Source organism: Strix aluco, chromosome 23, assembly GCF_031877795.1.
Source record: "Strix aluco isolate bStrAlu1 chromosome 23, bStrAlu1.hap1, whole genome shotgun sequence".
Classification (NCBI taxonomy): domain Eukaryota; kingdom Metazoa; phylum Chordata; class Aves; order Strigiformes; family Strigidae; genus Strix; species Strix aluco.
Genome location: NC_133953.1, coordinates 2897728 through 2910877, shown reverse-complemented (window position 1 = coordinate 2910877; position 13150 = coordinate 2897728). Strand labels below are relative to the sequence as shown.

Below are 13150 nucleotides of genomic sequence, written 5' to 3'. Positions count from 1 at the left end.
CAGACAGCATGTTTGGATGTTTGAGAGGGAGGGAGGATAGTTTCTATGGCTCTCTCCTTCTCAAAATTAGAGACCAGACCTTACTGTTTCCCTGTTCTCATGTTTTTCTGAACACTTTGTTTAAGCATCACCAAGCTCCTTCAAGCTCAGGGTCTGTGGCAGGGACTGATTAGCACTCAGCTTTCATTTAAACCTACAAGTGGTTGATTTGGACCATCTCTAGCTAACAGTGACCCTTTGAAACGGAATGGTGTTTGCACTGGAAAGAGGTGTCTTCAGCTCTCCTTACATTCCCTCACCCTCTAATCACACTCTTTCCTCAGGTATTAAAGCCACCAGGTCCCTGTCTGAAAGGGAGGCAACTCTCCTTTCCCACCCCATGGGAGATTTGCTGGGTGATGCTAAGAGTTGTTGGCCAAGGCAGTGCCATTAGCAGCCCCCTCCTTGGCTATAACTCCCCCTCACTCCTGTGTATTCCCTGAGTTGTGGTGACTGCAGCCTCTGCCTTGCTCCTTCCCCTTTATTTTGCTGCCTTTTAAATGGGAGAAAGGGGCTGTAGGTTTAATGGGGCTACAGCCCCACAGGGGTACTCAATGAAGAGGTGCAGAGAAGGGTGGAAAGCCAAGGAAGAAAGCAAAGGGAGAGATGAGGTGCTCTGCAGCTCACTGAATCCCTCCCAGGTCACCCAGGGTAGATCAAAGGAGGCACACAGAGAAGCAATAGCTTGGGGATGAAGAGGGCTGGCTTGAAGAAGAAGATAAAGGGCAAGGGAATTGGATCCTTGGGAAGGAGGGGAATAGCTCCATGCTGGAGAATAAGCAGGAGAAAAACATTTTTTAAAAGTTCCACTGGACAGTACTGTTGATTAATGCCTCCTTGCAGACTAGGAACAGCAATGCTAACAGGTGGGTGAAGGTGGAGCAAAAACACCCAGGTGGAAGCTGTGCAGGGGGTTAGTTCAGTTTGCCTTTATCCCTGTGGTCCCTGGTTTTCCTGCGTTGGGAGCAGCCCTGTAGTTCCCTTGCTGTAGCAAAAACCTTCCTAGGTAAGTGTCTGCAGCAGGCCTGGCCCGGACCAGAACGGTAACCTCTCTCTCTTGCGGTATCTCACCCACCCCTGCTCCCAGAACGAGGATCAAGGTCTTCGTAGACGTAACGAGCAAGAGTGGACAGTAAGTTTTGGATTGGTTTGGTTTTTCTTTTCTCCATTTGGTTGTGGGGTCTGTTTGTCGCTGGAGAGAGGTGCTGATCAGCTCCCAGCAGCCTGCCTGCCTGTCACCAACAGACAGCAGCACTGCTAGCCTCCTGCACACAGAGAGGATGAAAATGCCAGCCCAGAGGAAGATGTGGTTGAAAGCAGCCACCCTCCCTTATGCCTTCACCTCCAATTCCCAGCAGTTTCTTGGGCTGCACCAGAGGACCACTCCCACTGTTACAAGCAAGGCAAGCACTCCCTAATCCATCTTGGGAGGTCTCGCCTTGTCCTCCCTGGGGTGGGGGATTTTACTGTCAGCAAAAGGACAGTAATCCTCCAAATCCAAATTTGGAAATCCTCCCAGTTTCTCTGAAGTAAAAATAAAGCCAGTCATATGGTGCTTTGAAGGTGTAATCTCACCGCCACAAAATCTCCCTCCTAAGACACACCACAGATCAGGGCGATTTTTTTTTTTTAAAATGTTTTTTTAATTATTTCCTCCCCCTTCACCTCCCCACATTCCTGCTCTCAGTTTTGTTTAGGAAATTCTTGTCCCTGTTACAGCAAGAATAGCTCAAAACCATGAGACTTGCACCAAGATCCCAGCAAATTAGTGACCACAGTTCAGATTCCCATCTCTGCTTTCTGAATATCCCTATAAAACTATTAAACCTGCATCAGTTACAGATTTGGTGCAGACTGAGATTGGAGGATCATCAAATGTAGCAGCCTTGACTCAGTTCCCAGTTGCCACGTTTCCTTCCTATTAACACCAAGGTTGCCTGAATACCCCAGGTCAGTAGCCCCATTTCCAGTTTTCAGGAGAAATAAAGCAAAGAACTAAGGTGGCTCCGTATTAGTTTCCCATTTGTAAATGAGGATAACAGCCCTGCCCTGACTCCAAAAAAGGTAGAGATAAGGACTCTGGAGAGAAACAACAAGGAGGGAAACGTTTAAGATTATTGATGGTCTAAGCTGCTGTAGGAACACAGAACAGGTATGTACTGTAGACAGCAAGAGAAAGAGTTAGAAGCATGCTATAAGAAGGAATGCAACTTTATGACCAAGTTTTCTGCATAAGTTAACACTTGCATGTGTCTGTGGCTGCATCCCTCACTGTAGGGCCTTGCCCTGTATTTCAGGAATCAGCCTTCCTCATGCTCAACATTTTCTTTTTCTGAACCCAGGCTGAGCCCCTCCGTCCCACTTGCCCTCAGTTTTGTCCCCACAAAAGTCCACCACTCCCAAGAGCAAGCTTGGGGCCACGGGTTCCTGTTCATCCCTGATATGTTAATGTTTGTTCTTTACTCAGGACAGTGATTATTCCAGGAGATCCCTCATAGGTAGGGTGTCAAACAGAGAGCAGGGGAATGCCAGGACATACCTAAAGTTGTGGCCGTACTTGGAAGACGAAAAGCAGCTTGAAAACTGAGTAGGGAGTTTAGAAATGGGGAGGAGAGGATGTGAGGCTCCCAATACCATAATGAAATGCTTCTTATTTTTGGTTCCCGTTATATTTTCTATCTTCCAACACCTACATCCTCTCCACTGACTGGTCCACAATATGACAACACACTGTTGCCGTCATACAACAAAACTGCTTCTTTCTGTCCATCAGTCTGTGCTGCATCCCAAAATTCAAAACCAACCGATGGAGAGGGTCAGGGTAGCGGCAGCCCAAAGTTTCAAGAGTTTTGAACAGCAGGGACTTTTCCCAGCCAGGGAAGAGGCTAACACATCTGATAAGCGCATGAATGTGCACTGTGTTTGCCTTCAGTTTGGCCAAGCAGAGAAAACTAGCCCACTTCTGTTTGCGAGCCATGCTGCAAGACTAAAGACAGGTTTAAACTGCATGAGAGGTTATTAACTGGCGCTTGGGCTTTTGAGAAATAGCGGAAACCACAGTCTTCTGTGGTGGTATCTCTCCAACTCTCACATGCTATAGAGTCTCCAGATTTTCCAGAGACTGCAGCAGGGAAATCCTTGGGACCCCGAGAAGGAGTTTTTCGCTTTTAGACCAGTAAGAATTCATTATTTCAGGATGATGAAAAGTAAGGATATGGTCAGATTGGAGGGAATGCTGTCTGCAGCACACCCAGTTTTACCAAAGAGATGATCTGCAAATAGAGGAAAAGCTGGAGACAGGTGTATAGGGGATGGAGAAGGGTTGAGAGTCACAGCAGAAATGAAAGCTAATTCAATCAAATAAAGACCATTTAAAGGTAATCTGCCAGGCTGTCTGAAACAGATAGATTGCTGACATCCCCTTTAATCAAGCTCTTGAAAATAAAACTGAGAGGGGAGGATGTAACCCAGATAATGAAGAATTGTATGGAGTCATGCTGGAAACAAAGGCAAGTGGGAGAAGTCAGGTGGGGGAAGGTGGTAGAATTATGTGCCAGTTCAATTTAATTAGTTCATTATCCCTAATTTAATTTCAAACTTTGTTAAAGATAAATTAGATTTGGGAAAAGTCACAGTGGGACTGGGGAAGGAAGTCAAAGGGCACCGGCTGCTAAATATGTTAAAAAACACCAGGCTGATTTTGTTCTCCTCACTTTTGCTACTTAGAAATGAGATCAGGGAACTAAACCAGAGCAATGTGACTCCTGGCTTCACATGGCGAAGAAAGGTGAAAGGAGACAGGGAAGTCTCTTCCTTTGACCCCGATGCTGGCATTCTCCAGCTGCCCTGCTCTGGCCCCACTCCCACCTGTGGAGACTGAGCACAAAACACTGGCCAGAAAGAGAAGAACCTGTTCATATTCACCTGGCTAAATAGAAGTGCTGACAAAATAGCACTTATTTTCTCTAGCCCTACTTCATGGATGCTTGTTTCATGCCCACATTAACTGATAGATAAACAGAAAGAAAGACACTTTGTTGACCCAGTATATTGTCAATAGGCAGCCCATAAAATAGTATCTCATGACCCTTCTGCTTCTTTCAGTGTTCGATGCTAACACCCAGCTCAATTTACACGAGATGTCTACTTACGTTAACTGAGAATCTCTTTCCTATTAGACCTTCCTGTCTATTAGACCTTTTGAGTGCACATATTAGTATGAAGCCCTGTGCTTTTCTGTTGCATGCTCAAAAAGCATATAAACCTGTCCTCCCATTTAATTGATAATAGATTGCTAGCCTTGCTAAGAGACCCTCTTGCTTGCTCTGTGTTACTAAATTTCAATCATTGAGACAACTTGCCTTGCAGGTTAGCTTTATCCAGAAAGTTGAGCTATCAGTTAATGACTTACCTCTATAAAGCAGGAGGAGAGCATGGCTAATACTCCTTTTTCCCCCTTGCAGGTATGGAAAGGATTTCTGTTGTGTTTGAGATTTCTTGAGAGTAGATTATACAGGGAGAAGCCCTTTGCACATTCTATGCTGGCTAACACTCTCCCTAGCTGCTAGCCCTTCTTTATCCCTTTTTATCAGCTGGTGCAACGAGAAGAATAGCAAACAGCTGTTGTCCCCCGCTTCCCTCATGGTATGGATCCCTGGTTATGCTATAGAATTTGTATGAAGATAACTGTCTCCAGGCTTGAAGTAGGTGTTGCCACAGCCTGCCTAGTTTTCCAGCCCCAGGGTTGTGTGTGGTACACTGTAAATCTGAGCCTTGAATTCTGTAGAGGCCTAAAACTTTCTCTGTAAATGTCGCTCCCACCTGGAAATGGGAGAGCTGTAAGTCAGGGCTGCCTAAAGCAGCTAGGAGGAGATTGTAGGGGTTAAGGTAGAGTTAGTGCAGCTTCCTCATATCCCCTGGCTTGTGTTCCTCCACTTAAACAGCTATGATACTGCACAGCACCCCTCCACCTTTTCACTTTGCAATTAAAAACCAGAAGAGGACAAAAACCTCATGAGGTAGCTGTGGGGATGGCCCACCTGAATTTCACATACCAAGGCAGCAATTCTAAATAGAAGGGGTCCAGACCCTATTATTCTTTGCTATCTGGCCAGGTCAAGATCACTGACTTTTACAAGCTTACGTGGTAGGATACACAGTTTTGTCAAGGAAAGGGAAATGAAAATCAGATTGACCTTAGCATTGCTGCTGTTTTCCTGGTGCTCAGACAAACCTTCCATCCTCTAGCAGCCTTCACTGCTCTCAGCAAGGCTGTTCCTGAAAATTGCCTTAAGACTGTGCAGCCCTCCAACTTGCTTGTTGCTTCTTCTAGCAGTCTGAACTATCAATAAATTATTGTCGATGCTTTGTTTTCTATATGATTTTTTTAAGCATCCTGGTGAAATATTTATCCAGGAACTGGCATCAGATGAGCTGACTAGATTGTTCTGTTCCTTCAGGCGTTTTCTCCTGAGGGTCAAATCCTTGTCCTTTCCACTAAACTGACTGTTTCTGGTATTTTGAAAGAGAACAAGGAAGGACTGAAGGGCAAGTTACGTGCTTCGACCAGCCCCAGTTCAAACCACAGGCATAAAAGGAGATTGCCAGTGCATTTGCTCTCTCTTGAGAAGGGATTAGCCCTTGGTGAGAGCCCATGAATGTGAGTTGATTTTAAAGACCAAAAGCACTGTCCTCGCTAGATGTCCCTGCTGCTTGGGTCATCTTGCAGGGCTTCAAACCAGAGGAAAGGGTGTGTGAGCAGGGAGGAATCCTTCCCATCTGCTGCCACCCTCTGGGGAGCAGAGCCCTGGGCTGAAGGAAAACTCTGCTCTTCCCTGAGCCTGCCCGAGCGTCCCCAGGCACACCAGGAGAGCAGGGGGGGGGGCTCTGTCTTCCTGGGGCTGCTGTTCACATGGAGTTTTGTGGGAGAAAAAGGGGCTCTGCGGTTTTTGCACTCGAACCAGCAGTGTTTCTTCAGTATTGCTGGCCACACCTCTGCAGAATTATCTCAATAGAAATCAAAGTACTTTGGACTCCGAGGGGTTTTCATTTCATTTGGCACTCAAAGAGGAAGAATCAGATTTTGCAAAGCTTCCGTAAGAACACACTCCATCAGAGGGGAGATCGTGGGACCACAGAGCAGTCCTGATCTTGTGAGTGTTTTATATTCTCTGCAGTTGATTTGACTCAAAACTGGCCCCGAGGCTTTCAGTGGAACTGCTCACACAGGTAAAGCTTAGCACATCACTAGGTAAACATCAGACACAATAACCTATTTTGCCTCCAGAGTCCCTGGTCAGACACATGTGCCCTTTAAATAAAAGAGCATGAGCCTGGATTAGGTTAATGATGCATACAAGCACTGCTTTTTCAAAACTCAGGTGTGGAAGAGTTAGGAAGATTGAAAACAAAACTGTCTGTTCTTGGCCAACTGCTTATTTTATCCAGAGAGGCAGAGCATTTGCAGACAAGGGGCAAACCACGCAAAATCTATATGTATTCATCAGCAAGATGGATATTTCAGGAAATGAGACAAAAATTTTGAAATGTGACAATTTATCACCCGGGTTTCTATTTTTCTGAAGCAGTAAGCAGAGCTATTTAATTTTCCATCCTACTTGTTATATGCGTGTCTCAGCAAGGAACTGAAGAGTTGTATGTTTTATGGCCAACGATCCCAGAGTTTTCACCCATTGACTTTTGTCTCTACTTACAGAACTTTGGAAAGTGTCACTCAGAAATATCGAATGCGAGTGATTACCTGACCCGCTGTTACTCACATGAAGATCGATACCTGGAGAAGATCCCTCATGTCTATACCCCCTTGTCAGATCTCCCGCAAGATCTTTATCCTCATCATTCTGACATCTCCTTCTGCTGCCCACCTCCCGGTTCCCGGGCTCCTTACATCTGTCCTAAGGAACAGTACGTTTAAAGTGTCAGCACAGCAAAATGAAGAAGCTAAAGTTTTTCACTTCTCCTGACCCTGTCGCTCAACAACCAAGGCCTTTTAGATCCCCCCCTTTGCCATTGCTTATTTTATTTATTGATTTTTAAATTTTGGTGCAATTGTAATTGACATGATTAGGTTAAGTATCTGCCTGGCTTGCTAATGCTCAAGGGAACACTCTGCCTTTGCCCACGTCTCATTCAGCATCTTTCTTTTCTCATCCTGGCCCTCCTGTATCAAGCTGGCTATGTGTGTGCATGTGTACGTGGGTGACAGCTGCCCTGTGTTGGATGGGATGTGCCCAACCTGATTAAATGTCCGTAGGTTCCCTTGTGTCAATCTCTACACTGTTTGCACCAGAGTAGCCAGGTGTGGATTCTTCACAGCCCTTCTTCCAGCTTGTGTGGAGTTTTACAGCACAGCCAGTGCTCAAATCTAAGGTTGTAGCGTTTGGGTTTTTTTTCCTCCCTTGGAGAAATTTGTTTCCCCCTTGGCAGCGGGGATAGGAAATCCCTGTTGTGAAGAGCTAAACAGCCAAGATTGCTGAACCAAATAATAAGATGCTTATAATGCAAGATGCTCAAAACCAACCCAAGAATAGAGAAAAGGGCTTGGTTTAGGGGTTTTGTTTCTGTCCTTTTTCCCTCTTGCTCCCACTCCCAATCTCTTGGATTGGCTCTTTTAAATCTAGGGGGCATGGGGACATATTTTGAAGCCAACACATTTGGAGAAGGCATCCTTTAAATAACCATGTTATAACCTGAAACCCAAAGGGGAAAAAAAAATTAGAAAGAAAAACATTCTCTCTAATTTTACTTTTTGAAAGCCTAACGTGACCCCCCACTAGCTTTTCCCCCCTCTCTTCCTTGCATCTGTTGATTGGAATTTTAAAATGAACTCAGGCAGAATATAAAGAATAAATAATGATTTCAGGTAATCTTCTTGCTCTTAATGAAGGATAAAAGCCAATAGAGGAATCTGGCCTTTTAACTTTTTTAAAAGCATCTTAGTTTTGGGACTACAAATTTTTTGATATTGGAATGTGTGTGGGTGTGTAAATCCAAATGTGTACATTCCTGTGACCACAAAGTGTTTTAAAGAAGGGAATTTATCTCCACATCACATTTGTGTTCACTTGTATTAGAGGAAAAATAAATATAGATACACACTTAAATGTATATAAAAGCAAAGAAGAGGAAGAGGAGAAAAAGGAATGAACATCCTGTGTAAGAGCTTGGTTTCAAGGGTAACTTTCATCTGTTTCACCCAGGTGTGGCATAGAAGAGATGACGGCTGGGACAGTTCTGAACAAGGGGATATGCCTTGTTGGCGAATGGGCATTTACTTTCCTTTGTCTCGGGTTGGGTATTTGACATCCTGCAGACATTGCACACTTAACATCACTCTGGAAACCACGAGGATGTTTGAGCAAAGTGCATGTGGGAGGGAGAGATGGGGACCACACCATTATCCTGGTGCCCAGGCACCAAAAAACATTTCAGTGTGACTTGTACAAATGAGAAGTGAAACTACCATCAAGATGAAAGCCTCCTGGTAAGAGGAGGTATCAATAACGTGTTGGATGCTACCAGCCCAGCTCCTGCCATGCCACTTGGACTGAGGCACCGTTTTATTTTTGTATATCTGAATCTAAACAGCTACAGTTGTTCTATGCACTTTCTGTGTTCCCATCACCTAGAGTAGCCTCAAGACTCACCCTGCTTGTCCCTCTTCGTCCACAGAGAAGCACACCTATGTTCACACTACCTCTTGGATTCCCTGCAGGCTAATAAATAGATCTGTATATAAGAGAGAAGTTTATACTTCAGTTAGCTAGGCAATATGTGAGGACGCATGGATCCCCCTGGGCCCTTGCACAGCATACAGCATATCCTTGGAGAACCGACTCTTCCCACCCCTCTTCCCCTGCTTCCCCGGTGCACGTTGCCACTTGTGCTTTGTGGAGACAGCATGGTAGCTGGTCACAAGGACAAGAATTTGTGTCTGTAGTGGGAAATCGCTGCACAATGTGGGGAGGTGGTTTCCCACTAGATTGACAGGTCATTGTATCAGGTAGGTGACCTGGCTCTGCTTGGCTGGGTGAGGTGTGGATGAAAGGGCACTGATGCGTTTCTTGGCCAAGCTGAAATGGCCAGTAACTCTAACAGGCATAGCAGCTTTCATTTGTGCTAGTGCATGGAGCACTCTCATTCCTGGAGGATCAGGGGACTATATAGACATAGCCTTAGAGCATTAAACACAACTTCTCCAATACCATCCTTTTGGTCTTGACTGATGGAGCCCTTTTCAGAGTCTTTTGGATTCACATTTCCTCTGCCAGTCTCCAGAGAATTCAGCCAGCCATTTCCTTACACAAATGGACTCAAGTGCTATGTGTCTTGACTCAGATAATGTATTTCTCTCTCTTGTTTTCTTCTCAACATACCTTGGTGTACTTTCTGGTTACCACAGAGCTGGAAATTAGGTGTGCTCTGAAGTGAAGCCACAGCCAACATATTCACCCCAGCAAGGGAACCATGCTTTGGAGTCTGCCAAATCTCCTTTGGTCACTCTGTTTGTAAAGGTGATCGGGTGCTAGAAAACCCAGGTGTCTCTGACATCGTGGAATCAACCCAGCACCACTGACCATGCAGAAAAAGCAAGCAAAAGTTCACTACACGTTCCCTATTTGCACGCCTGTAATCGCAGGATGCTGCCTGCACGGTGGCAATTAAAGTAGATTTGATTGGGAGCCTTTACCTGATGCTGCTTCAGACAGATCTAAGAATTTAAATGAGAAGTGGAATACGGTCAGGTTTTCAGGTACATAAGGAGACAAGCTAGACAAAATGGTTGTTTGCCAGAGGAGGCAGAGAACATGTTGCAGGTGGTTTTCTCTGCTGCCTGTGGCTGGAGGGATGATGCTTTGATGAGGAAGGGGAAGGCAGAGATACAAACTCCAGCATTACAGAGAAACTCCAGTTGCCTTGTGCAGCTTTGCATTTGAGCTGCCCACAGAAAACTGCCACACAGGGGTTTACTGTGCTTTTCAGCAAAGCAGAAGTATTTCAATCCTCCTTAGAATGGGAAAAAGCAAGAAAAGCCTAAATTCAAAGTAGTAGTTTGACTTATGCCAGCAAATATATTAAGCTTAGGAATGTCTTGGTTCTCTTTGCCTATTAACATTCTCTCTTCTTCTTAAGAACTGGGTTGGTCTCAGAAAGATGGCAAAAGAGAGTCTCCACACCCCACCAAATTCCTTTGTACTCTAGGAAAAGGGGAAAAAACCCCTGAAGAAAAACCCTGAAGAAAGAGCTAGTGAGGTTCAAGTCCATTGTTTCGGTTCTACAAAGCTGCATTTAGAAATGGTTCTGATTTAGGGCTCTTACTCCTCCCTCCCTTTCCTTACAGTTGCACAATGTTTGCCTAATGGCTATTTCCAAACTTTGCTGCTGCGCCTGTTGCCACGGGCTTCACGCTAGCTTTGCTCCATGATAAGGCTGCCCATGTCTGCGGTGACCTCGCAGGTGCAGGAATCCTGCTGCAGCAATGTTAATGAGAGGTGTTGCCCTCCTGCCATGGTGCAAAATGATTTTTAAAGATCCCTTCTCTGGGAACAGAGCCATCCAGTAACATTGCTGGGGGTAGATTGCTGAACATGTAGAACAGGAAACTGGTGGAGTGTGATCATGCATCCGGTGGGCTAGCGGTATATGGGAGGAACTGGTGGTTTATTTCTGTGTCTTACTGGTGTGAGACATGAAGCCATTCTTCCTGTTACTGGGGTGAAATGTCATAAATTCTGTTCCATATGTTGGTGGCACTGACACAAGAGCTCCTGAAGATGGAAAAGACTGATCACAGAACTTAAATAAAAGTGAACTGAAGTGTTATAACAACTTCTCTCGTAGCTGTGAAACTTGTGTGAGGTGCTTGCTCTCTTCCTTTCTCCCAGTGCTGACTTACTCCTCAGTTGTTCGCTACATCCATCACCCCTTGCACATTCACACCCCAAAATGTACGCACGTGCACATGCACTCCTGCCTTCGCACTGGGCCCCAGGAGTTACTGGCCCAGTTCTGCCTGTTTGCAAAGGCTGTCCTCAGGACTAGATTAACCCACCTTTCACCGTCTGCAGCACCGGCGGGGACATGGAACTAAAGGGAAACAGAGGAGCAGCGTTCAGGTGACCTGCGAGGCGATGCCTGGTGCACATTACTACTACAACTCTGCCCTCAGAGCAATAGAGCCGTAATTATGATGCCCAAGTGCTCTATGAGGGATGCCTCTTTCAGTTCATTCATTTTACCTGTTCCCTTTTGGGGAAGCGTCCTCCCATCTTCCCCATGCCAGCGAGTGGAATAGATTCAGAGCCACAAACAGCCAGTCCTCTGGGCCAGCAGCTATTTAGGGAAGGTATAGGTGAAGTCATCCCCAGGGGCCCCCTCCTCTCTAGCCCACTTCTCTTGCGAGTGCCCTGATGTCCTTCCGCAGGCAAGCAGCACTTCTGGTTCCATACGCAGGTCTACACTGAATGTTTTAAGACAACAAATGCATTGCGCCTCCTTTTGCTGCAAGGGACAGCTTGACAGCCCCTGCTGCACTCCGGTGCGCTGCGTGGGAACTGGCAGAGAGGGATGGGGAGCCCAGGGACCCTTCCTCTGCCCCATCCATAACGCAGGGGGAGGGAGACTACTCCATCTCTGCTCCTGCTTAATTACACGCTCCGCCAGCACCCATGAATCACGGTGCAGTGAGCGGGCAAGCGCTGGTGTCCTGGGTATTTCCTCACCAGCAGCACGCAGCCATCAAATACACCTCGGCGAGGGGCAAAACTGGGTCCTGCACCAGCTGGCAGGAAGCGCTCCCTGGTTAATCTGGGATTAGCAATAGCTGGATTCATACGAGAAACAGGCAACAGAATAAAAACCCGTCTTTAAAGAGCGTGCTCTGGTTAAAAAAGAGTGAGGGAAGCAGTCTGGTGAGAGGGCAGGGGGAAATGGGAGATTGCTCCTGGCCAGGGGGATTCCCCCACGGCCCCACAGCTGTGGGCAGCATCCCAGGGACAGGTGACCACGGTGCTGGTGGCACAGCCCCAGCCCAGCCGTGCACCTCCACAGCGCCAGCAGCCTGGCAGGCAGCAAGGTCAGGGTTTCCCGGCCACACTCCTGCCTCTCCCCCCACCAGGCACTGCTTGCTTTAAGGGACACCCGCACGGGCTGCGCAGGGTGTTAGGTGCCAGCCTGGCAATCCTCCTGTGGCTAGGGTTTGCCTTCCTGAACTGTCACACCTGCCCACCCCGGTGAGCGTGCCACCATCCCGCGGGGGACAGACAGACAGACACACTGGCGTGTGCGTGTGCAAGCTTGCACATACTCATGGGGGAACAGGGCGTCAGCCCAGCCCAGCTGAACACGAAGCTCTTGCTTACTTAGGAGGTGCCCTATCAGACAGATTTGATCAATACACCATTAGAGAATTTTTAGCACAAGCCACTAACTCTGAGAATGAAAAATCCCCAGGATATTTTTTAATAAAAAAGCTCCACTGCACAAGGATAGAGCCTCTGCATCTGGATAAAGACCTTTTGGAACAATTCAGCCACAGATCTGGGCTAGCAAATGGCAGAGGGCTGGGTGGGGGGGTCACGAAGGGAGGGCAAAAGGGTCTCTATCTTGCAGTCAGTGGGTTGAATACAGCCCGCGTTAGCAGCAGCCAAAGCTGGTCATTACCGGGTAGCATTTATTGGATTGCACGAGATAAGCTGTCATGATCACTGCACATTTCGCTGAGAACTCCAGGATTTCTCTTGGTTGGTTCTCAGGATGGTTCAGGGAGAGCCACAATTTATCCTCAGGGACAATGTGGCCCAGGATAGTGTGCAGATCCAAGCACTAGCACAGGATGGTGAAAGCAAACTGCTGGCAAGGCTACCCTCCCTTTGCACGAAGACAGACGAGTTTATCCCGTATTTCTGGAACCTGGCATCTCCTCCCAGGACTACATTTACTTTCTGAAGAGGGGGAAAGAATCTGGATTTACCTTCTGCATGGCAGTTTATTACACAGGTGCCGTTTGCACGGAGACTCCCACCAATGCCCATCTAGAGCTTTACTCACCCGAGTTGAAAAGGCACATAAACACCGAGGCTCTATCAGAGAT

At 46.8% G+C, this 13150-nt stretch overlaps 1 protein-coding gene across 4 annotated transcripts in view; it reads left to right on the top strand.

The window, feature by feature from the left end:
• NECTIN1 (nectin cell adhesion molecule 1) overlaps positions 1-10907 on the top strand; it is a 105766-nt gene extending 94859 nt beyond the window's left edge. For 2 of the 4 annotated variants that reach the window (XM_074848722.1, XM_074848719.1), the window contains 2 exons: positions 1127-1171; positions 6755-10907. In XM_074848722.1, the coding sequence (XP_074704823.1) occupies positions 1127-1171; positions 6755-6973 (264 nt within the window). In that variant the 3' untranslated portion in view covers positions 6974-10907. The remainder of the gene's footprint in view (positions 1-1126; positions 1172-6754) is intronic. The other 2 variants (XM_074848718.1, XM_074848721.1) reach the window with 2 other exon arrangements.
• Positions 10908-13150: the final 2243 nt, after the last annotated feature.